The sequence below is a fragment of the Eretmochelys imbricata genome, chromosome 16 (assembly GCF_965152235.1).
Source record: "Eretmochelys imbricata isolate rEreImb1 chromosome 16, rEreImb1.hap1, whole genome shotgun sequence".
NCBI classification, from domain to species: Eukaryota; Metazoa; Chordata; order Testudines; family Cheloniidae; genus Eretmochelys; species Eretmochelys imbricata.
The window spans coordinates 14,327,355-14,352,316 of NC_135587.1; the positions used below are offsets into that span (position 1 = coordinate 14,327,355).

The 24,962-nt window shown below is 53.1% G+C and overlaps 1 protein-coding gene and 1 non-coding gene across 3 annotated transcripts; one reads left to right on the forward strand and one right to left on the reverse strand.

Moving 5' to 3' along the window:
- Positions 1–1,239: 1,239 nt before the first annotated feature.
- Positions 1,240–19,975, reverse strand: SLC27A4 (solute carrier family 27 member 4). 2 transcript variants are annotated; one of them, XM_077835824.1, is made up of 13 exons: positions 19,860–19,975; positions 12,173–12,339; positions 10,979–11,373; positions 8,769–8,927; positions 8,072–8,141; positions 7,839–7,930; positions 7,073–7,182; positions 6,201–6,410; positions 5,619–5,745; positions 4,828–4,965; positions 3,990–4,154; positions 2,999–3,145; positions 1,240–2,007 (listed from the first exon to the last, which is right to left on the reverse strand). In XM_077835824.1, the coding sequence occupies exons 2-13, from the start codon at positions 12,331–12,333 to the stop codon at positions 1,850–1,852; spliced, it is 1,932 nt and encodes a 643-aa protein (XP_077691950.1). In that variant the 5' UTR covers positions 12,334–12,339; positions 19,860–19,975; the 3' UTR covers positions 1,240–1,849. The 2 variants fall into 2 exon arrangements, with proteins under 2 accessions (XP_077691950.1, XP_077691951.1); XM_077835825.1 differs by lacking the exons at positions 1,240–2,007; positions 2,999–3,145 and adding an exon at positions 3,510–3,624.
- Positions 19,976–20,725: 750 nt separating this feature from the next.
- On the forward strand, positions 20,726–20,818 carry TRNAR-UCU (transfer RNA arginine (anticodon UCU)). Its single transcript has 2 exons — positions 20,726–20,762; positions 20,783–20,818. It is a non-coding gene; the product is annotated as a tRNA-Arg (tRNA).
- The last annotated feature ends 4,144 nt before the right edge of the window (positions 20,819–24,962 follow it).

Consider the following 24,962-nt stretch of genomic DNA (forward strand, 5'->3'; position numbering starts at 1 on the left):
CACTGATGGAGAATCTCCTTTAGCTCACATCACAGAGACCTGTGGTTTTGGAACAGTGGATCCCAAATTCTAGCTTGGCCAGGGAACACACTGGATGACTAGGGAGCCAGCCACAGGAGTATGAGAGCGAGAATCAGGTTCCTTCACTCAAGCCTGCATGTCATGAATGCAAACATGCCCATTTGGCAGCTGGTCTCTTCACATCCAGCCCCAAGAAAGAATCGTCTCCCTCTTCCCAAGGACATTTCTGACAAGGGGAGGGATGTGAAAATTCTCCTCCTGTCACATGAAATAGCTTCCGTGTGCCAGTTTCCAACCCAGACCCCCCGCTACAGCACGGACAACCAAACAAGAGAGCAGCATCTGGGAAAATCCAAATCACTCATGCTCAGATTTAACCATGAGGGTAGAACAGATTCAGGGTGCAGGGTCTTGGACCTCCACAAGCAGACCAAAGAAAGCAGATGCCTACCCTACCGTGCTGACAGACAGATGGACATACAGAGACACTGTTCTCAGGACTCATCCCGCTACAGTGTAAACACTACGTGCTTTTCCCTGAATAGATCTTTCCTGCTCTCTCATCCAGCCCCCCATGGGATCACACAGAATCAAATGCGGCTAAGGATGCTACACTCTGAACATGAACAAATGGATTTTCTGAGATGGCGAGCACTGGCCCCCAACAAGGTTTGCAGGTGCTCAACCCCTCAGCAAGAAAATAAAAGACATGCAATTAATGGCCTGGTCTTTACAACGGTGAGGCGCATGACACTCAGCCAGGGTGGCAAGTGCCACAACACCAGATCAGCAGCGTCATACCCCTCACCCAGGGCATAAACTCCAACTGAAAGCAGCCCCAAGGAGGCGCAATTCCACAAGGTCACAGCTCCAGTCCCCTCCTGCTCCTGGACAGGTAGGTCTGGGAACAGATTGCCTGTGGACTTTGTGCCCTAACCTCTGGAAGAGAAGGATCAGGCCCAGATGAAGGGGGATGTCCTCGTGTGAGAAAAAAAGAGAAAGAAGGATATTCTAGCAACAGGATGCCCCCACCACCCAGTGCACAAACCTGGGGCAGGTTAAAAAAAATACAATAAATTAAGACCAAAAAAAGTATGATCATGAAAATAGAAAAATCATCCCCTGGAAAGAATGAAGCATGGTAGAGACACTTGCCCTTCCCTCCTCTGAGCCCCACAACATGCCCCCACCCCCGTATGCTCGCCCCCACCCCAACAAAGTTGCAATGCTTCAACAGTGAACCACAAAGAGGGCAATGTTTTTTGCTTTGCATGATGGCCCCCAGCCAGCTGGTTGGTTCAGTGCAGAGTGCAAAGCTCACCTCAGCTTAGCTGCTTTGTGGGAGGGCCAGCACCCCATCGCCCTTGGGGGGGGTCTGTGAGAGGCACTACTGCCATCAGCCCTTTTTGGGCTCTGCAGTGTGAGCAGGACAGCAAAGGAGAGAAATAAACAAAGGCAGGGAAATGGAGGCCTGTGGAATGTGGGCGCCCCCCATCTCTGCCATCTTGGCATGGTGAAGGTCCCATGCCCCTGATCTTTGCCATCTTGGCCTGGCAAAAGTTCCATGTCCCTGGCCATAGATGAATAGAAGACCCTATGCTCACAGCCCAGGGGGCCACCCTTGTATGAAGTAGAAAATAAAGCCATAATGATTCTGTACTTTGGTACGTAACCCACCCCACCCAACACGCTCATCTGTGTCTGTAAAACTTGTTAAATAAAGCCCACGTGTGCCCTTCACATCATCCTTTAACCCTTTCCTTCCCCAGGCCCGCCCCATCCTGACACAGCAAAGGGATCCAAGAGGCGACTTGCAGAGCCTCGTCCATTACAGCTTCTGTTGTCCTGACTGGATCCTCCTGAAGGCCTCCATGTCCAGTGGGAGGTAGCAGCCTTGCCTGGAGTCCAGGAAGTATAGCCTGTCCTTCACCACAGCAGGGTCAAATCCGTCCCTGCGCAGCTCCATCTTCTGGAACTTGTAGGTGCCTGGGATGGAAGCAGCAAGGGGTTAGGGGCAGCGGTGGGGAAGGAAGGTGGCCTGTGGACATCATGGTAGCTCCCTGTGCCTCCATTCCACCTCCTCAACAGATGCCTCCTCTTTGGAAATCAAGCCTGCCACCCTCCACTGCCACTAGGAACACCCACAAGGAGGGAATCAGCCCATCACCCCTTGTAGGATCCTGCCCACAGCATGGCTGACATGGGACTAGCAGACAAAACCCTTGCTAGCTAGATTCTGGGGCTATGCCTCACCTTTGGGTGAGCCATTTGCAGCAGGGATTGAATTTAGGGCATCTCCATCTCAAAGTGAGAGTCTCTATTAACTGAACTCCCTCTGCTATGAGTCCCAGCCACCCCTAGAGGAGGACAGAGCACCACACTGAGAGAGCGTGCGTTCCACCCACACCGTTCTCCTGCAGCACTGTTCTCTCACTGTGCGCTGCAGACCATGGCCCCTTGGAAAGCTCAGTGCAGTCCTCAGCCATCACCCCCTATCTTCCCTGCTCGGGCTAGAGGGCCACTACTGACAGCCGTGTTTAAAGACACGGTCAGTCAACCAGCAGGGCCAGGACATCCCAGAGCCAGGGCCTGGCACCCCACAGCTTTGCAAGGCGTGTGGTCACCAGTGTACGTGCGTGTCAAACGCCCAGGCACCATCCCAGAGCATGTGGAGGGAGCGAAAAAGAAAAATGGACTTGCTAACGAGCCAGACTTTCCAGTCCCTTTGCAAGCCGAGAATTAAGCCGCCCCGACCCGCCTGCCGTAGGTCAGTACACCCCCATTTTACAGAGGGGGAAGCTGCGGCATGGATGGGGAAGTGACCCACCTAAGGTCACACAGTGAATCAGTGACAGTCAGAAATAGAACCCTGACTTCAAGTTTCCCCTATTCCAGACAGGTCCTTCTGGAAGCCAGGAGAACACTCCTGGCTTTTTGTCAATTCAAAAGGAAAGTGCCCCCAGCAGGGCGGGCTCACTTGTCTTGTGCACTTCTGGCAGCACTCGCAAGAAGACGGGCCGTGCGTACAACGGCAGGGCCTTCTTCAGCTCATTGGCAAAGCTCTCCAGGTTGCAGGAATTCTTGGGGTCAGCAATGGCTGCCATCCCTGCCTTCCCCTCGATGCCTGGAACATAGGAGAGAAGGTGATGCACACAGTAGGAGGGGGCTGGTGCAATCACTCACATACCTTCCGCCCCCCAGCTGGGGAGCAGCTTCAGCAAGCTCGGTGCACCAGTTGGCCCTGGACAGAGCTGGCCAGGCCTGCAGCAATATGCCTAAGACTAGACACAACATACAAAGGGATCTCCACAGAAGCCCACAACAAGACAGATAATCCAGAGGGCTCTGGAATGCCAGGCCGTTAGCAACGTGTTTAAGAGGCAGAGGCAACACACACACACACAACCCCAAGGCTCACCTTAAATAATACAACAGTGAGAGTCTCCATCCTTCAGCACCCATACGTACACCTCACCCCCCGACAGTGACCCCCTTGCCAGCGTCACCAGCATCAGCCCCTGGTTTGAACACATCCAGGAAAGCTCCAATCTCTCTGCACTGCTCCCCTACCACTGGGGATGGCTTTGGCTGGACGCTGTTGCCCTATAAACCAAGATACCAGTGATACCCAGTGGCCACCTCGTGCTATTAGAGCTGCCTTTGGCCGAGATAAGTCCCAAGATCAGCGAGAATGGGCTTGGCTCTGCCCTGCACCTTGTGTTGTCATTTACACAAAGGCAAACCAGATCGACTGGAAACTCATCTAAAGTGTTTCATGCACCCACGGCCGAGGGATGGGAGGTTCTGCACCCCAATCCTGACCTTTCCTCCTCCCTCTTCCATGCAGCGGGATAAACAATGAGACTCACAGGATGGAGACCAGGGCCCAGGCAGCGAGTGCCAAAGGGCCATCACTCCCAAATTTAGGACAAAGAAAGCAGAGAGATGCTCCCCTCAGCCCTGGTTACCTGGCACCTCCACCCCGTAGACGACGACGTCTGTCATGTGGAGGATGCGGCTCAGAGTCCCCTCCACCTCCGTCGTGGAGACATTCTCGCCCTTCCAACGGAAGGTATCCCCAGTGCGGTCCCGGAAGTACATGTAGCCGTATTCGTCCATCATCAGCACGTCTCCTGTGGGAGCCAGAGGAAGTCAGAGGAGCCTACAGGCTCCCAGGGTGGGAGTCACCATAACACTCTGCTCTTCTAGAGTGCCCTCCATCCAGGGCTCTCCAAGCACTTCATGAACATCAGCCTCACTATCCCCCAGCCTGAGGCAGATCATGATTGTTAGTTCCATTCAACAGCTGGGGACTGGGGCCACAGAGAGGGGAAGTGACCTGCCCGCCAGGAGTCAAGGGCAGAGCTGGGATTAGAACCCAGGAGTCCTAGCTCTTGGGCCACGCGGAGCAGTGGAAGGAAGCGTGATCAAGTAGTTACTGCAACAACCTGGGCTTAACAATATACCAAGAACCTGCCACTGGATTCGTTGGGTGACCTTGGACAAATCACTTTCCCTCAGGGCTTCAAAAGAATAAACTATCCTGACCCAGTTCTTGGGTCAGGGAGTGCGTCTGGGAGTCTTAATTCCTGTTTGCAAAGTGGTTAAAGAGGGCAGATGGGAGGCTCTGGAAGGGTAAGTGTGATTGAGCGAGATTGCCAGGTATGGATGGGGACAGCAAGCAGAGGATTAACCAAAGGCCTTGCCGGGGGTAGGGTGGGGACCCTGGAAACCAAGTGCTCCTGTCAGCGTCAACCCCCTGCTCTCAGGGCGCACCCTCTGCAGCTAGGGGATAAGGGCCCTCACCAGTAAGATACGTCGAGTCCCCCTTGGCGAACACGTCATGGGCGATCTTCTTGCTGGTGGCCGACTGGTTCAGGTACCCGTCGAAGTGCAGCAGAGGATTGCTCTGGACGATGCGTCCTACCAGCTGTCCCGGCTCCCCTGTGGGCAGAGAGGGTGAGGGATATGCTCAGACCCAGCCATTCTGCTGTCTCAGAGACAAGAGTACGCAGAGATCGCCGGCTCCGCATGGCGTGCACGCTTCCTGTCTCCGTGGGAGGAGGAGACGCTTTAGGGAGAACACTGGGGCTCTACTGTGCAAACATCTCTTAGTGCACCGGTGTCCAGTTTACCTCAGCAAACTTCCCCCAGGCTGCCCTCCCAACCTAGCTCAACCCTAACCCGCAGGAACCTCCAACTGAGCTCCTCCCTCCGCCCTGTCTCCGTGGCCCGTTCAGTCCCTGAGCTCTCTGCTGAAACTGCCCCCGGGATGGCCAGGGAGTGCCAGCTGTGGTAGTGATTGCAGCAATGTGGGAACTGGGCTGAGAACTATCACACTCACTTCACACCCAACAGCTGTCATTGGTGACCATGTCCAGTCGCTACTGAACCGGAGCCCCGGAGGTGCACAGAGTCACCAAAAGGGGGAACGGTTTCTAATCACAGCAGAGGATGCTTCTGGATGCTTGTCAGAACGGAGACTCCTGCACAGCTAATCACAAATCAGGGCTCTAGTTCAGGCCTCATGCAACGTAGGACACAGGGACGTAGCAATAGACAGAAGCTGCTCCCCGCATCGCCCCATCCCCCTTTACCTGGTTTACAAGGGATGCAGAGTCCATCCGGCCCACGGATCAGCTCCATGGTGTCTTCGTTCACCCTCACCAAGGTGACGGGGTAAATCCCAGGCAGGATCCTGCTGTTGAAGCCACAGGAACCAACCTGGAATTGAGAGAACGCAGAGAGAGCCCAATGGCAGCTGGAAGTCTCTCTGTCCTGACCCTGGCTTCCCTCCTATTGCCCCAGCTGCCAGCCCAAGTGATTGCCCAGGACATGCGGGAGCTACCCCACCCCAGAGACCAGATACAATCTGCTACCTTCCCAAGGTCACTCAGGGCTCCCTGCCAACATCAGCGGAGGGGCCTTGCACCTGCCCCGCGGAGGGATGCTTACTCAGGATCAGAAGGGGTGTCTCCCGACATTCCCTCCCCTGTCTGCTCCCATCCCTAGGCCCTTGCCATGGCCTGCTCTGCCAGCTCTCTGGGCACGGAGCGCATGAACCATCCCACCAGGAACACTGAGGCCACGTGTCTGCACGAGACATCACGGTCGCCCTCGGCAGCCGGGGGCAGGGAGATGCCGCAGCAGCCAGCAGAAGGACACAGACAGGGCCGTACGTTATTGTCGAAGTTGCCCAGGCTGCAGTTGCACTCAGTGGCACCATAGAACTCGGCGACTTGGGGGATCCCGAAGCGGGAGATGAATTCCTTCCAGATGGACATCCGCAGCCCATTTCCAAGCGCCATGCGCACGCGGTGCTGCCGCTCCACCTCCTGGGACGGCTGGTTCAGGAGGTAGCGGCAGATCTCCCCGATGTACTGGACAATCTGCGGAGGGGAAGGGAGACATGGCACACCGTGCCCTTCCACAGCACCCTCCACCCAGGGACCGCAGAGTATCTGAGCAGCATCAACTCTGAAAAGCCCCCAGGAGCCAGGCGGGTGTTAATAGCCCCGTTATACAGATGGGAAGGGAGAGTCAGAGGAAGAAACTTGCCCAAGGTCACCCAGGGAGTCAGTAGCAGAGCCAGAATGGAACCCAGGAGTCCTGCTTGCCAATTCTGTGCCTCCCACCTAGCTGGCTGCCTCCTCGTAAATTGGAATAACCGGTCTGGCATTCCCTGTTTTGCTTGCAGGAGGCAACACCCTGACTGCCCTCCGGAGCACGATACAATAAAGAGCAGGAGCAAGGAAAGGACGTGGAACTACTTGGATTGTAAGCTCCTTGCAGCAGGGACCAGCTTTTGTTCTGTGTTTGTACAGCGCCTAGCACAGCAGGTGCCTGGTCCATGACTGGGGAGAAAGCTATTGCCCTCATCAGACCCAGCTGCAGTTACAGTCATCTCCCCAGGGAACAGCCAGCCAAAGCCTCGGTTTAAAGACATCCAAGGGCCCCACTGCCAACTGCCAGGATTCTCAGCAAGTTGCTGATTCTCGGGGTTCCTCAGCCAACCCCCCACCGCGAGGCCCCTGCGCCCCCACTGCCTCACCGTACAGTTGTACTTCACGCAGTCGTCCCAGAAGTGAGAGGCTGAGAACTTCTTGCGGATCACCACAGTCATCCCCTGGAGGAGGCACTGGCCAATCCCGACAATGTTACCTGGGTGAGAGGGGAGCGCAGGGGAAACCATTAACCTCCCGCCTCTCGGGAGAGGGTGGCTGATCCCAGAAATGGGACAGGCTGGCTTGGGGACATGGAGCCTTTCACCTTGAGGCATCTGGTTTGAATCCAGCCCAGGATCCAATAGGGACCAGAAGGTGTCTCCATCCCAGGGCTGTTGGATGGAGCTGGAGGGACTCAGGTAGGTTCTTAGTGGGTGGTGCCCAATTCCCAAAGTCACCATCAGGAGTGGTGCTAATGGGCCCCCTCTATACCCTCACTTAGGTCTCTAAGCACCTTTACCCCCATTTTATATATGGGGAAACTGAGGCACAGTGACAAGCCAGAAACAGGTCCCAGGGGTCCATACTACCAGTTTCCCGATCTAACAACTAGCTGCCTTGTCCTGGGCTCCCAGTACTGCTAGGTGGCTACCATGGACCTTGTGAAGACCCCAGTCCTTCACACTGATCCAGTGGGGACAGATGGGCAAGCCCCTCCTCAGCACACAGGAGCTGGTGGTTATGTTACGACAGTCACTGCAGCAGCCCCTGGACTGTGAGTCTGATGACATCACGAGCAAGGAGACAGGCTACAGAGGCTTGGGCAGAGAGACGCGCGAGCAGGGGCTCAGTGTGTACACAGCACTCGGATACCTGCCGCATGGTAGAGAGGGAGGCAGTCGTACATCACATCATCTGGCCTCATGCAGAATCCGTAATACACCAGGGATGCCATGCGGTAGTACCTGGGGCAGGAGAAATGGGTGCATCAGTAGCCATACCAGAGCAACAGCCCAGCAGAGCCCTCCATTGCTAGCAGGGTCCAGATCCCACCCCCGTTCCCCTCGTACCCACCACAGGCCTGCCCCTGCACAGCCCCCCCTTACCTGCAATTGACCACGATGGCTGCCTTGGGCATCCCCGTCGTGCCGGAGGTGTAGATGTAGAAGAGTTTATCTGGAGGGCAGGTGGGGAAGGCAGAGAGAGGATTCAGTATCACAGCAGCATCTCACGACCCCCAGTGGCCTCACACCCTCTTTCCCGAGGAGCCAGAAGGGCCAGCGTGCTGGATCAAGCCAGGCTCCTGAATACGCACACGCTCCCTGCGCTGGCTGTGGTCACCCCACCTCGGGCTGCCATCGAGTCAGCTCGCCCAAGCCGGCCTCATCATTTGTACAGCACCAACCGCAAGCCGGGCTCTTCGCTAAGCGAAGCGGGTTCGGACCTGGTAAATACTCCGATGGGAGACCTCCAGAGAGGTCAGTGGACTGGCACTCAGCATCAGTCTCCGAGCCTGGCTTGCACAACAGCAGGCCAGCGTAAAGCAACAGCTTCCCAGAGCTTGGTGCAGAAGAGTCACACGTCAGCAGACTGGGGAGTTACACTCGCTCCATCTCTCTGCTGCTTACATGGACGTGGCTAGATTTGTTTCACCCCAGGTGACGTGGCAGCAGATGAGCTGTTAGCACCCCGGGATTATCCATTGCTGGAGGACACATGGGAACAGCACAAAGTCCCTCCCTTCATTTGCCAGAGGCACAATAACCGACACTCCCCCTCCACACCTCGTCACAAGGGACATACCTAGGAAACCCTTCTTTGGGGGGCTTGGCAGGTGCCGAGGAGCCATCTCCAGGAGGGGGTCCAGGTGTTCTGTGCCTGGGGGTGCGGATTCTGGATTCCAGTCTCCGGAGCAGAAGAGACGAACAGATTTCCCCAGGGAGGGCTGTACCTCCTGCATGGCTGGAAGGGAAGGAGAGCACAAAACAGGAGCTCTGAGAAAAGACGCCTACGAGACACTGAGATCCAGCAGCACGGAGAGAGGGGTGGCAAGGTTTACAAAGCTAAGCCTCCCCACCCCACGCTTGTCCAAGCAGATGTTATGCCTGTAGCCCGCCCCAGCCCCAGTCTGCCTTCGCCCCAGCCTAAGAGGGCAACTGGCTCAGGAACTTGCTTCACCCAGGTGGCTGCAGGCTAGGGCCTAGAGCAGCGCCACTTGGACTCTTCAGAGCACTTTCAGGCCGTCCGTGAAACTGCAGCCAGCACAACAGGAAGGCCCCTGTCAGCCTCCAAGCCTGGACAGTCCTTGCTGGCCACAGCCCAGGGCCATTTTAGGTTCGATTAAAAAAAAAATCAGAAACTCCCATTCCCTTCTCTGCCCCCAGCCAGGTGCCTCTCAGGTGTGAATTCAACACTGATGAGGTCTGCGGACAACACTGGACCGGGCGTTAGTGGACAAAGGCCAGGAGTGCTGGAACTAGTGACGTTGGGGGTGTGGCAACACCCCCTGGCTTGGAGCAACAGTAGACGAATGCTGGCTTCCCTCATACACAGGCTTTACAGTTCTGAGCAATGGCTTTCAGCACCCCCGCCTTAAAATTGTTCCAGCGCCCTGGCAAAGGCACAAGAAGATGGGGCCGAACTGCAGAGTGACCTGAAGAGATCTGGGCATGGGGGCTGCAGGTGATTGGGGAAAATCATTCCTAACAAATGTAAAGTCCTGCCCCGGGAGAAGAGAGAGACTGCACCGACATGTGATGGGGGAGGTCACCCAGCAGCCACAGCTATCCCCATAACGGGAGCTTGCCTTCATCTGGTCCCCTGATTTGACTCACTCGTGTGACCAAACGCCAGAGCTGTGATGGTGAAGCCATCACACGACAGGGAAACGTTCACAAGAGGAACTCAGCAGAAGTCGTGGACCTCTGTTTATCCACAAGGGCAAGCTTCCTCCACACCACCCTGCCAACGTGCCTCATCCCTATGCCAGAGGGACCAACTGTCAGGACAAGAGAAGTCAGTCTCTATTGCCTATTTGGTATTGGGTCCCTCTAAGGGACAACCAATAAGGACCAGCTGCGGTGATGGTTTAGGTGACACTTGTCCATTGGGGACAGGGCTGAGACCCGGCCAACCCATTTCACAAGGTGGCCAAACAGCTCTCAGGGCCTGCTTTACACTGGCATAACTTCATTATAGAGGTGAACACGGCCCTCAGTAACTATTGACCAGGACTGGATTTGAACCAGCAGCCTGAAGCGACAGCGACCCTTCTCCTGAACCAACTACTGTATTTTCTGAGGTTTGTTTTAAATATCCCCATGGCGGGAGCGTCCCTCTGGAGACTGCTCCACAACCTGACAGTGGTCCCCCAGCTCCTGATAGTCAGGCTAAGTTTTCCCACCTGCCTTAGTTGTTCTATTCTAGCCCTTTGGCTCATTCTAGACAATGATTCTCCTTCCTGGCCATTTACACAGCTCGGATCTTGGCAGGAGTTTCCCCAATCCTATGGAGTCATCACAAAGGCGTTACCATCTGGTGCAAAACCCCAGCCATAGCCACAGCAGATTGGGGGGCTGCCAGAAAGGTGCCTATTCTCATGGCCACAAACTGCCCCCAACTGATACCCTGGCATTAGAGACCCTGGCTTAGCAGATTCCACAGCAGTGTCCCATTACAATTCTGGACTCCCTACCTACCTCACTGGGTGGCCCCTGCTGACACCCACCCCCCACACAGCCTCTTGAAGCCCCACCTCTCATGCATGGTCCTCAAGGGCCAGCTCTGTCTCACCCTCCAGCAACAAAGCCAGAGAGTCTCATGTCAGCAGCCCTCCTGGAATCACCCCACTCACGCCCCCTACAACAGTTCAGGGACCCACCCATGGCTACTCTTACCACCGAGCCAGACTAGCCTGCAAAGATGCGGGGGGGAAAAAGAAGGAGCCCAATGCTGGGAGACCCAACTACTTTGCAGGCACGCGCCTGGGGACACAACCGACTGACTCCTCTCACCTTCCATCATCTCGGCCCCGAACACCACGGCCTTGGAGTTGGAGATGTTGATGCAGTGCAGCAGGGCCTCCATACGCAAGTGGGAGTTCACGAGCGCCGCCTCCACCCCAATCTTGGCCATCCCCAGCCAGAGGCCCACGTACTGGTTGCAGGACTCCATGAACAAGGCCACCACGTCGCCGGAGCGGAAGCCCTGCTCATACAGGTAGTTGGCCACCTGGCTGGAGTACTCATCCAGCTGGCGGAAGGTCCAGCTCTCACCCGTTCCCTGGAAGATCAGCGCCGTCTTCTCCGGATGCTTGCGGACTGTCTCCTGAAAGATCTTGGGGATGGTGTTCTTCCCCCTCAAGTGCCGCCACACCTGCCACTTCACCCTCAGCAAGACTAGCCCAGTGCTGCCAACCAAACCGGACAGAAGATTCTCTGCACTGATCCACATGGAGCCCATGTAACCAGATCCTAGACTGTGGGTCTCCCTCCCATTGCTCAGGGGAAGCAGGGGATCTGCGTGTGGAGCTTTCCAGAGAGACCCTTTACAACCAGAAATGGATTACACCCAAGAAGCAGGGAAGGGGTTAGAACCCAGCCCTTTCCCCTCAAAGTGGATTACAAATGCTCCTCCCCAACCCCCAAATGAGCTAAAGGAACTGCCCTGCCACCTCAGGGCAGCAGATATTGTGCAACAGGCCAAGGGGCACCTGTTCCCTCCAAGCCACGCCCCCAGGACTCCTCACTAGAAGGCAGATTGTCCTTGATCACGGTACATTCTTTGAGTCTCAGAGAGCCAGGTCCAAGGTGCAGACACATGACTGCCAAATCAGTGTTTTTAGGGACTGAGGGAAGTTCGAGGTCAGAGACAGTCGCCAGCCTCGGGATCTCCGCTGCCATTATATCTCAGAGAGACCTGGCCAGAGATTTCAGGAAGATCTCAGGTCCCAAGAGCAACTCCCCCTGCCCTCGCCTGGCAGGGACTGCATTCCTCACTGAGCTGTCTGAGTAACCTCAGCAGGGGGCTGAGGTGTAGGCAAGATGCTGGTATTCAGAGCTCTCCACTCTCATCCCTGCATTGCCCCAGCCACAGCAGGAGGCTTTCCCCACCTTGGCTGCCCCAGCTCCCCCAACCCGGTTCCAAGCTGGGGGTCACCTTAATGCAAACGGGACAGAGAGAGGGAGGTTTCCAGTTAGGACACTTACGTGAAGTCCCTCCTTATTGTCTTGAAGACGATGCGCAGGAATTTCCATCCCCCGGAGCCCAAGTAGAATATGAAGAGGGCAGGGATCACCTGAACCCAGGAGAGCTTCAGGAGCAGCCTGAAGAGCACAAAGAGCGCGGTGAGGGAAGCCAGCCGCAACATCTTGACCTGTGGAGGGAGAGAGAGTGGAGATCAGTTGCTGGTTTTAACTTTGACCCTTCCCAAGGCAGACACCAACCTGAAATAGGAGTGACAAAGAAACTGAAATTTCCCTGCCTTGGGAGGTGTCAAGGTGGGAATGGGGATGGCAACATGGGCTAAATCCTGCTCCCCTTAGCAGGCCATGCATAACAGTAAGGCAAACAGGATTGAAGCCCTGCACGGCACCCCGTTGGGCTTCCCTGTAAAAACTGACTGGTAGCAGTGGATGCTACCAATAGGCACCATCTGAAACTACAACTGCCAGTGTGTGTCGTGGCCTCTGGCTGGGCCTCTACTTAGCCGTGTACCCCTGAGCACAGCTCACTAGGGTGGTGTAGATGAGGCTCCATCTGCTGGTTTGATAAGAACCAATAGTGTCTAACCCTGCTCAAAGCAGGTTGATCACAAGAAGGTGTCTCCCGGGACTGAGACCATAACTTCAGGAAACTACAACACGCATGAACTAGAATCGTAATGAAATTCCTGGGGGAAGAATGGGACACAGGGTGGAACTCGGAGAAGGTAAAATGGCAGGATAAGAACCAGGGAACGAGTCAGGCAGATTTCTGTTCCACAGCACTGTACGTTAAACCCAGTGGGCCAAACCCCCCATTGGTGTAAATCGATGTAGCTCCATTCATGTCACAGAGACACCCTGCAGTCAAGCCAGTGGAACTATGCTGATTTACACCTGCATGAGATATGGCCCTTCACATTTGGGGAGCTGAACATAGGGACATAATCTGACAGATACTGAGATAGCGGAGAGGCGTGTGCCAGTAGCTGGAGCATGAGACTGAGAAAGAGAGGTCTACTCCCAGTTCTGACACAGACTCTCTCTGTTGCCTTGGACAAGTTATGCCACCTCCTTGCCTCAGTTTCCCCATGTGTAAAATGGGGATAATACACAAGGGACCATTGTGTAGCTGTCAGATAGTGGCTGGAAAGCAATGCATCAGTGACAAGGATGATGTCTCAGACCTATAGACCCAGAAAAGAGCCGCATCACCCTCCAATTTATACCGAGGCGCCTCCTTTCATTTTACTCCAATTCTGCCATGACCAAAGCGGATTCGACTCTCTGGCTGTGCCCTGGCAAGTTGGTGGCTCAATGGGGCTAGCTCTTCCAGCACCCTACGCTCTGGCTCGAAGTGCTAGACCACATGGCCAACTAAGCATTTCAGCTTTACATGCTCCTTTGACAGGACTTAAAAAATAACAACCCACACACGCACATAAACAGGAACTAGGACAGAAAAGAGGACCTAAGTCCTTTGAGCTCTTTAAGGCTTTGCAGGTTCTCGTATGACAGGGATTCTCAAACTGGTGGTCGTGACCACAAGGTTATTATATGGGGGGGTCGCGAGCTGTCAGCCTCCATCCCCAAACCCCTCTTTGCCTCCAGCATTTATATTAGTGTTAAATACAAAAAAAGTGTTTTTAATGGATAAGTTGGGGGTTGCACTCAAAGGTTTGCTGTGTGAAAAGGGGTCACCAATACAAAAACTGGAGAAACACTGTCATATGATCATGCCACTTCCTTGCTGAGCCTACCGAGGTGCAGCCAGAGCTGATCTAGAATGGTCACAGATGGGCTCCTGGAACAGATCAGACCTGTGTACCAGATGCACGCCACAGGGGGGCAGCAGAGCAGGGACCAGGGCTGGGGGGGCTGTGTAAGCATAGCCTTCATGCCTTCCTTCCAAGGGGCACAGGGCAATGCCAGTGATCAGCCTCAAGCACACACTGCTAGACACTCCCCCCATACAGACTCGCAGGTCAGCTGTGACTTTCCGCCTGCATTTCCACCTTCCCACCCCCACGTCGGCAGCCAGACCAGATGGGGATGTGGGCTGACACGTTCGCTGGCAGTGGCGCAGAAGGGCAGCAACCTATGGAGGAATCCTTCCATGCGCCTCAAGCGGGAAAGGTAACCACAGGCTAATCTCCCACGCTGGGAGCTCAAGGCCCCACAGATAAGGCTGGTCCTTCCTGACACAGGGTGAAAGGGAAGGAAATTAACACACTTCCTATTCATTCTTGCAAACCGATTTAACATCCCTGGACTGGCAAACTCCTTGGTCCCACAGCGATCGGGCAGCAGGGGATCCCCTCACAATTACAAGCTCTGGCCAGGAACCTTTCAGTTCTCTGGTCCCAGGATGAAGTCTGGGGGGAGATAGGATGCTCTGTGCAGTCATCCCCTGGGATTCACTCTCCCCAGACAAACATGGGAGCGTGGCTGCTTTTGAGCTCACTGAAGGAACCATCTCTTTGGCATCACATACTTCTCCCTGTCCACCGAGGTTAGCTACTGCAGTGCTGAGGGCCGCAGAGAATATCCTGCTTATTGCAGACAGGCTGTTAATGCAGGAACCTAACCCAGGGGATGTGTGCCCTGATGCACATCTGAGGAGCCAATAAAATGATGCTGCACAGGGCGGCCCTGGTTGCTGACTGGATCCCCTAGGCATTCCTATAACACCTGTACATGATCATGGACCCAGATTTCCTGGGAATGTTGTGTGCAATCCCTCCCCCAGTTCAAGGATTCCAGACTCTCCCAAACTTCCAGCCCTGCCTGCTCCATATTAACATCCATCAAGCTCTCTCCTTACCCTCTTCCTCCTGAAATTCCCATGACCTCTCCAGCATATCCCGTCCTCTCGTGCCTTTCACCCGGGCAGGGACCTGCTCTTTGTTTGGCACATTGTGTTGTGATTCAGTGGTTCTGTCGGGGCAAGGGCTGGGGAAGCAGAGCAGGGCTCTGTTCCTGGTTCTTCCACTGAACCTCCCTTTTGTTCCCTGATCTGTAAAATGGTATAATGGGGAGCATAACAGATAGCTAAGATAATAAGGTAGGTGGATATTTGTATTACAGAAGTTCTGAGAGGTCCCAGTCAGGGTCAGGGCCCTATCATGCTTGGTGCTGTACAAACATATTTGAAGAGACGGGGGGTGCTTATCCGTCGGGGGGGGGGAAGGGGGAAGCATTATTCATTGCAGCCCATCTAAGCCCCACTCCTGCAAGCTGCTCCATCTGTGGGCAAAGTCCTGTACGCACAAGGGGCCCTATTGACTTCAGAGGAAGTCCACACAGGGGTCTGACCATGTAGATTTGATTAGGGCCTTTTCCTGAGCAACAGTTAGCCTCTTTCCATGGGTATCAGACTCACAAACACCAGCATTTAATGCAGATCACAATGCTGATATGGGCACCCTGTTCAAAGCGCCAAGTCTGTCTTTCCCTCTCCAGCCAGTTCCACATGTTTTCTGAGGCATTTGGCGTTCCACCCCCAAGCGGGCTGTGTGCCAAGCACTCCCAAGCATTCACAGGGGAGACGGAGCTGGACACACACTTAACCAAGTCACTCCATATGCCTGCAGAAGGAAGAGTCAGATCATTAGATACAGAAGTGCTGGGATTGCAAGCAGCACTCAGCCAGGAGCAGAAAAACCCTGAGTCCCACCCCCTGGAACCTCCCCAGGGCATCCCAGCAATTTCACAAACATCAAGGTGCAGGAGCTGCTCCCAAGAAGACAGGCTTTGATGTTGGGCTTGTGCCCATTTCTGCTCCTTCCTGACAAAGCGGGGGCCTGGGAGACTTTGCTCAAACCAGGTTTATCTCCCGCTTGATTTTTACATTTGGAATTCAAGGCTTGTCTGGCTGCACCGGCACAAGGAAAATTAGGGCCCGTAACTCACTCGCTGCAGGGGGCAGTTCTGTGATGGCGATTTACTGCTCCTAGTTTTCCTAGTGCAGATGAGACCGTGGATACTGGAGAGCCAGTGAAATATCAGCCCAGGAGCCAAATGAGGCAAGCAGCCAGAAGAGGAGGGTACTTCGCCAAGCAGATTCCAACTCTTTCCTGCTAGCTTGCTTTTGTGAATACTTATTTAGCTGCAGCGCCCCATGAGAGACCTATCCCCCATCATCAGGGGGTGAGAGCCTGCAACTGCCTCCTTTTGGAGGGACAACCAGGCAGCCACCAATGCCCCAAAAGTGAGCAGAGCTGATTAGGGTGGAGACACACCTAGGATGGCTGTGGGGTGCCTGGATTCAACATAGGACATCCCTGGAGGACCTGCCCTCCAGGGTAAGGAGGTGATGCAAACAGCTCCTCCCTTCCCCAGCGATGCACATGTGTGTCAGTGAAGCCTCACTATTCTGGAGTGACTCCAGCTTCTGTACCTTTCATGGGCTGTCTTGCCTAGCACAGAAACAATGTTCCAACGTCAAAGGAGATTTGAGCACGATCTTGTATCCTGCTGGACTTCATTTCAGCACCCAGCCAGAAGTGGCACGATCCAACTGTCTGCGATGGTGTGGCCAGGTTTCTAGGAGAGCCCACAACCCAGCCCACCTCATAGTTCTCATCCACGGTTGTACCAATCTTTCCCTTCCAAACTCTTCTGTCACACAGTGGTCCCCTGAAAGTTTTTTTCAGTCTCAGTAACAGACCACCACCACTTCAGGTATTCTGAACCACCACCAGGCTTGATTATAGCCCATCAGCAAGCTAACTCCTGGAGTGTTATTTACATGCTATTTACGATGAGTAGCCAGCACCTGCTTCTGAGGACAAGTACAGCCCACTCACCTGCCTTCAAGTTCCCTACTCTCTTCCCTGGCACATCCTTCCTGTCTGTTTATATAGTCCCAGCTGCTGGGGTTACTTCCATTGGCCTGCCAACTACCTGTCTTTCAATCAGGTCCCAAGTAATGTATACCAGTGGGGATCTGAGTGACAGTACTGAGTCAACAGCTGACTCCACACATCCTGTTGCACCGTCCTTCTCTGCCCTTATCCCATCAGCATCAGCCATGCCAGCACTCTTCCCATCACTCCAGCTTGCATCAGTGCCGGCTTGTTCTGGTTTCTCTTTTTCCTCCTCTCCTGGCACCTAAACCCTCATCAAATCCTGCTGCCTCTTTCTTTGCAATAGCTCCAAAAATCCATCCCTTCCTCTCTACCCAGAGGACAGCCCATCCTCAGGGAATTTCAGTTGCAAGCACTTCCTATGCCATGCCTTTTCCCCACCGCATCAGCTAAAGTACAGCTGCTAAGCCTACTGCTCTGGCCAGGTCTTCCCCATTCTTTAACCTCTCCACTGACTTCCATTCTTTTACTGCATTTTACTACTTCTCTTCATTTCCGTAGCTCTGCATGATTCCACCCAATGCCCATATTTCATTCCATCTCCTCCAGCATTCCCTCCTGCTTTCTCTCCTACACCTACAGCAGGTATCATGGGTCCTATTAAACCCTCCAACAGGAGCAACAGGCTCACAAATAAATTTTATTAGGATGATGTTTAAAAAAAAAAAAAGTGAACCGTACAGAGTTTAAGCGTAGAAGTACAGATTATCAAGGCGTGCGAAATTCAGTTTAAGATCAGATAGTGTAAGGAATAAATAATCTGCAATATCCCTGATTGGGGGTAAAAGGTTAATGGGTCAAAATACAAACATTGAGATATGAGGGTATGTTATTCATATGATGGCTATGTTCAGGTGTGGAGTATAATGAGTGGATACGATGATGAGGATGGATTGACCCTCATTTGTTGAGATTTAACATTCACCGAGCTTATGGTTCCAGTTCATATGGTCCAATGGAAAAAGGCTCTCGGTCCCTTTCTTGTAGTCTAATATACACGTGCAGAGACCCTTTCAACTGAGGATCTCCAAGTTCTTTCCAGGTCCAATAAACCCTCACAGTCCCACTACTCCCTATGAGACAGACATTATCCTCCAAAGCAGGCTGAGCAAGGCCCAGGAACACACAAACCCTCCACCTGCAAGCTTCAGAGAACTGGAGAAAGTTTGGGCAAGACTCAGCACTGATGTCAACAGGGCCAACTCCAGAGACTGCAACGAGTGCTGGTGTGACCAGTGTATTTGGACGGCTCTCTCTACTGAATCTACATTAATTAAAGGGGCCAGTTTCCAGATATGTTTCAGAGTAGCAGCCATGCTAGTCTGTATTTGCAAAAAGAAAAGGAGGACTTGTGACACCTTAGAGACTAACATTTATTTGAGCATAAGCTTCCGTGAGCTACAGCTCACTTCATAGCTCACGAAAGCTTATGCTCAAATAAATTTGTTAGTCTCTAAGGTGCCACAAATACTCCTTTTCTCTTTCCAGATGTGTTACCAGCTCTCAGTTGAGCCACCTGTTTTTACCTACATTGTTTAGTCTCCTTTGAGATAATGGTATCAATCAAATCTCTTACTTTGCCCAACCAAGGGCAAGGGTCACTAGCAGAGTCATAAAAAGAGATGATTGACCTTAACCAGCAGATGCACTATGTTAAAGAAAGATGCAGAGGGTCAGCGATTCACTCTTCTCTGATACGAAGAACTTAAGTGGGAGGGAGTGGAAATCAGTGGCAGTGTACAAGGAAGCCCTTCATGGCCTACCAGATAGGGACAGGATGTGACCCATGAGCATCAGAGAGCTACAACAATCACAAAGCTCAAGAGAGATTTTTTTTTGCAACTAATTGTAGATGCTTCCAGGCAAAGAGCTTGCCTTTCCAATTGGATCACAGAGAGCCCAGCACACTTTTGGGTGCTCTGTTAACAACAGCAGTATACACCAGGCCCCTTTTCATACTACCAAGAAAGCATCTTAGGCGACATAGAGGTTGAACTAAGAACATAATGCACGACCCAGGCTTTTGTCCCCTTTTTGGTCACTGCACTGTTCGGGGACTCCAAACAGGGTTTGCCACCCAACCCTGCACCTCCCCCTAGTTTCTTTCAGAAAGGGGACCCAGCTGGGATACACACGCAGGGCTCACCGCAAGGAAACGAGAGCTCCACAGTTTGCTGGGCTGTCACATTAGGAACCCTCACACCGCCACCTGACTCGGGTCTAAACGGTCATTGCAGCAGGCTGATCTTCTAGCCAAGGGCAAGTCTGCCGCTTGAGAGGGAAGGAAAGCCAGTGTCTCTCTTTTTCAACTATTGACACTGGGGGCTAAAAGCAAGAGGGGGATCACAGTCGTGTAGCCAAAGAGAGGTGACAGCGATTTCCCAGTCCCCACCCGGCACCACCCATAAGCCAATCCTGCTCAGTCATGGCAGGGAGCCTGAACCCCCTTTTCTGGGGGTGATCGCCCCGCCCCCAGCAAACAATGGCTCACCCCGCGCCCTTCCCAGCAGCCTCTCCCCAGAGAAAGACAGACCCACAGGAGGACAGCAGTGGGTTTCCCAGCCAACAGCAGCCCACCTGGGGCCGGGCAGGGGATCGCTGTACCTGGCCCAGCCGGCGGACACACCCCACCCCGCCAGCAAGGGGAGGAAAAGGTCACCGTAGCCGGAACAAGCCTCCCTCCCTCTCGCCCCACACCGGCGGCGAGGGCTTCCCACGCCCCAGGCCGGGGACGAGCCAGCCCGGGGGGACCCACTGGGATGAGGCGCGGCCGCTGCAGGGGGGGCGCCTGACCCACGGCTCCCCCCCCAACACCCCACACTTACCCCTTGGCCCCACAGGCCTCTCCGCGCCCCGCCTCGGGCGGGACCGTCCCGCAGCGGACCCCGCGCGGCTGCTGCGGCGGCGGCGGCGGCGGCGGCTGTCAGCTGCGCATCGCCCCGCGGGCTCGGCGCCCGGCTCTCAGAGGCGCGCAGCGGGCTGCGCCTCCCGCATGGCGGCGGCAGGGGCCGAGCTGAGAGCCGGGCGGCGGGCGACTGCGGGCGGCTTCCTGCTGCTGCTGCTGCTCCCCCCGGCGCCGCTGCCGCTGCCGCTGCCCCTGCCCCTGCCCAGAGCAACCTGCCGCCGCTGCAGCAATGGGGGCGGGGATCAGCCGGGCGGGAGGGGAGGGGAGGGGGCGGGGCCTGGGCCTGTGGGAGCCGCGCGGCATGCTGGGAGCTGTAGTTCTTTTGTCCACCTCCTACACGTGGTCTCCTGCCGAAAGCAGAGGGCGCGTCACTCCCCCTCTTCCTACTTCCCGGGCATTGTTCTCCTCCCCCCGCCATCACACATGCCCCCCCTCCCCCCGGGGCAGATCTGAGTGAATTGTACCCCCCTCCCCTGCCCTCCACCGTCCCCCCGTCCCCCCACACATCTCTGTCCGGTCTGTCAGCGCTGCCGCCCGGCCCCGTCTGGCATCAGCCGCAGCGTGCGCGGGGCTGCAAAAGTGTCTGGAAGGAGTCAGGAGGCGGCGCGCGACGGGGGAAGTTTGGCAAACTCTGCGCCGTGGGGCGCTGGGGGCAGGGTGCGCTGGGGGGGGGGGCGGCGCTGGGGAGCGGAGCGGCTCATTAAACGCAGGCGCCGGACGCTGGAGCCGAGCGGTGCCTTGCAAAGGTCAAGGAGGGGATGTGGAGGAGACGAGGTTTATCCGGCAGGCTCTGTGGCGCAATGGATAGCGCATTGGACTTCTAGATCGATGACAGACGGAGTCATTCAAAGGTTGTGGGTTCGAGTCCCACCAGAGTCGTATTTTGCACCCTGCCAAAGTAATCGTGGGCAAGCGCGGCTGCTGGAGGGTAACAGCGGGTCGCCGAATCGGTTCGTTTTTGTAGGATGTCAGTTTCCGACCCGCGCCCTTTGCTGTGGCGTTTTTAAACATCAGTTAGGTACTTGGAAGGTTGGTGTCGCTACGAAACCGATGTATTTTTGAAGGATCTTACTAGAAATCCAGGGGACCACTTATGAAGCTTTACCTCGAAATGTGTTTTAATTTTGGCCAATGTTATTTTAAAACTCCCCGGCTTTGTGGTGAAGTATTTTTAGCTGGTTAGTTGTGAAGTTATTTTTAAATTGGTTCTTTTTTAGGAGGCTGTTTAAAACACACAAAACCTGATTAAATAGGGAAACATAAAAATTACTCTGATATTTTTCCTTCAAAGGCTGTTTGGTTTTGTTTCTTTGATGTTATTTCAAGGGCAAGATTTGTTAGGGGAAGAAAGGGTTAGGAGTAAAAAATACAGGTTTTTAACCCCATTGAAACGATCCTTTGTTTAAATCAGTTTATTTTGAGGATGTTTTTTAAGGCCCAGGTCCTGCAAACACTTAAGCATGTGGGTAACTTCAGTCAAAAGAGTAGCCCCACACCTAAATGTCAAAGTTATTCACCTGCTAAAGCTCCAGCCCTGCACCTAGGTGAACTGCTGAGCTGGCATAGAGACTATTAACAATGAATTGCAGAATTGAGTGCAGGATCAGGGACTAAAATGTTATTTTAGTGGCAGATGTGGGGGGTTGCATATTCTTACTTTCATCTGCCCCTGACATTTCTCCATACTCAGAGGAGATTACAAGTTTGATTTAAAACCCATTGAAGAAAATAGGAGTCTTTCCCCTGAGTGTATTGGATTTTTAAGCCAGTCCCTAGATCCCTTTGAGGCTAATCTGAAGATATTCCATGGCTGAAAATTAATTTTAATCAAGGGGACATTTTTTTTTTACCCTACAAGGGTTTCTGAAACCATCCACAACACTGCTAAATAAAATAAAACCCAATACCTTGGACTGAGATGTGGCAACTTTGAGCCAAGACACGATATTTCTAACATATTGATGGCCAAGTTATGAATCCCTGAAAACACCAATTTATGGTTAAATGATGAGCAATAATAATGTAACAAACCTAGGCTGGCTCTACCAAAAGTTCACCCAGTTCATCAGGGAGCAGCACAAACATACAAGAGCAGCAGACTCATTAATGTCAGTATTGAGCTAACTCCCTGTCTAGGAATCTGCCCTTATTGTTTCAGTTGTGAACCTTTTGAATGGTGGGAGGAATACTTCAGGACATCTCTATTTTCCCTGACTTTATCGGGAAAATATTTATTTTCCCGATAATATTTACTTTATTTAAATATTTAAATTTATTTATAAATTTATAAATTTATAAATATATTTAAACTTTATTTAAATATTTACTTTATTGATCTTAAAGGGTCTGTGTCCATTTTCCTTCCAGCCAAGAAGTGATTTTTTTCTATCCTTCATTATAATGGGCATGTCACTTCACTGATCGCTGCCTCAGTTTCCCCATCTGTAAAATGAGAATAATGATACTTACCTCCTTTGTAAAGTGTTGCAATCTACCGATGAAAAGTGCTATATAAAAGTTAGGTATTAATTATTATTATTATAGAGGCACTAACACACTTCCAGTTAAAGTTGTATTGAAAAATGCATTTAAAGTGTGGATTATGGATCCGATCCAACTCCTGTTCAACTCAAATGAAAGACTCTCATCAATCACAATAGAAGCGGGATTAGGCCTTTATTTTCATGGATGTATAGATGTATAGAAAAACATTCAATATTTCCAAACTCATCCCACTTACTGATGGGCCCCAGGTTAAGTTCTTGTGAAAGTTGTGGGGCAGCTGTAAATGTGAAATTTAATATTATGATTGAACTTTTATATTGCAGTAGCACCTAAAAACCAAACAGCTCAGGGTCTTATGGTGCTTGCTGCTGTAGAAACAGGGTAAATATCAGGCCCTGTCCCAAAGAGCTGGCAATCTATCAGACTCCTTCCTGAAAGTCAGCACCAGTTTTATAGCATTTCTTTGTGTTCTTCTAGATTAATACTGTAAAAATTCAGACACCTCAAAAGGTAACCCATTGATAGAGACAGACCTTAGGCCAAATTCTCTTTTCACTTACACCAGTTTTACACTGTAACTTATCTGGGGCTTCTCCTGATTTACACCAATAGGAAAGGAGAATCCTGATTCTACATGTACTTTGATTACAAGTGAGTTTATTGAACTGTCATTTATGAAAGATGCAGTGGTTATGTCATAACATTTAACAAAGAACCTTAAGCTCAGGATTTCCTATGGAGTTCAGAAATATAGCCCTAACTCTGTTAACGCAGTTTTGTTTGTATAGATGAGATAATAGATATACACACCCTCCATGTAGGGCAGTGAGATCCATGCAGAGCTATGTGATAAATGGACTTACCATGTCTCTTGACAGGTACCAAGCGGATAACAGGGCTCTCACTTTAGAGCTTATGATCAAGGCTAGGGCCACAAGATTATACCAGTTGAGACCCAGATCGGGGCCTGGCCATTAGAACTGGAGCACTTTTGGGGGACTTCACAGAAGCAGGGACGGGCTCAGCCTTTCCACTGATTTGGGAGGCAGCTCCAGTGTGACATTTGACACAGTTTTAGAAGTGAGTGAAACCGCAAAGGGAGGGATCAAGGGAAGAGGTTTGGAAGGAGGGTGAAGAGTGGAGGAAGAGGAGAGGCAGGGCTGGAGTTACAGAGTCCTCTGTAGATGAAGAGATGACTCTTCCCCCACAGGCCCTGTGGGAAGGTACAGGTACCCGGCCAGACCCCTCCAGTCTAGCTCCCCCCACCCCAATGACTCTTTGAAGTGCATTCCCTCCCACACACAGCTCCCCAAGCAGGACAGGAGAGTTGCACTCCCTGCTCAGCCTGTCCGTGCACATTCTGGGCTCTGGGCCATCTTCTCATCCCCCTGTTCTAACTTCCTCTGCAGAATAGACCCACCAGCCCCTCTGCTGTTTCCTGGCATGAGAACAGAAGTGGGGAGGGTGAGAGGCTGGGCTAGGCCAAGCTCGCTGCAAGCGTTGTCTTCCCTTGCCCCTTCCGACCCCTCCAGCCTCTCTGAGAAACACCTGACCATGAGTCAGCGTCCAGGGACAGCCCAGTTTCAAAAGGAAAAGGGAGCCAGAGCTGCAGTCAGTGCCATGATTCAAGTAGCAGGAAGGCTCGGGCAGTGCTCCAGGAAAGCGGGATGCATTTTGGAGGGACAGAGATGAGAGGAGGAGGTTGCAATACACAAGAGGGAGCATGAAGAGAACAGACTGTGGCCTCAGAAGGGACAAGTGCCAGGTGCAGGTGTTTACGAGCCTCCCCAGGCTGCTGGAGGGAGTTCGACAAGTCTGTCTGGCTCTCACCACTGGTAGCTGAGCACTGCAGCAAAGCCGTGAGACTGTGAGCAAGACCTCACAACCGCCTGCAGTGGCTTCCAGACACCGTTCACAGAACAGGAAGCCTTAGACCACAGTGTACTGGTCCTCTGTGCAGAAGGTACACGTACCTCAGTGCTCTGAGAACGTGTGGGGAGGCGGATGCTGTGCTGGGTCTGTCGCTGGAGGGACACGTCCAATGTTTTTGGAAGCTCTTTGCATCCCATTGTGGAAAGCCAAAACGCTGTCTGCATGGTGTGTGCTCTGTGCGGAGGGAGTGCGGTCTAATGGGTAGGGCATGGGGGCTGGAAATCTAGACTCCCAGGTGCTAGCCCTGGCTCTGCTTCTAATCCACTGGGGGACCTTAGCAAAGTCACTTGTCCTCTTTGTCACCCAGTTCCCCACTGGTAAATTGGGGATGATAAGATCCGTCTCTCAGAGGGTTGTGAAGATTAAACTGATGTTTGCAAAGGCACCCTGTGCTCCATAGGCACTGTGTCCCGTCCCACCTGTGGCAAAGTACTACAAATGCAGGGAGAAGCGATTAATCCCAACAACTGGCTGTGAACACTGGCTGAAAAGAGCTGATCCAGGACCAAACCCCAGGTTATCAACAGTCTGCAGTGTGTATGCTGGCGACAAGGTCTGGCTCCCAATTGCACCAATGCTGCCCTAT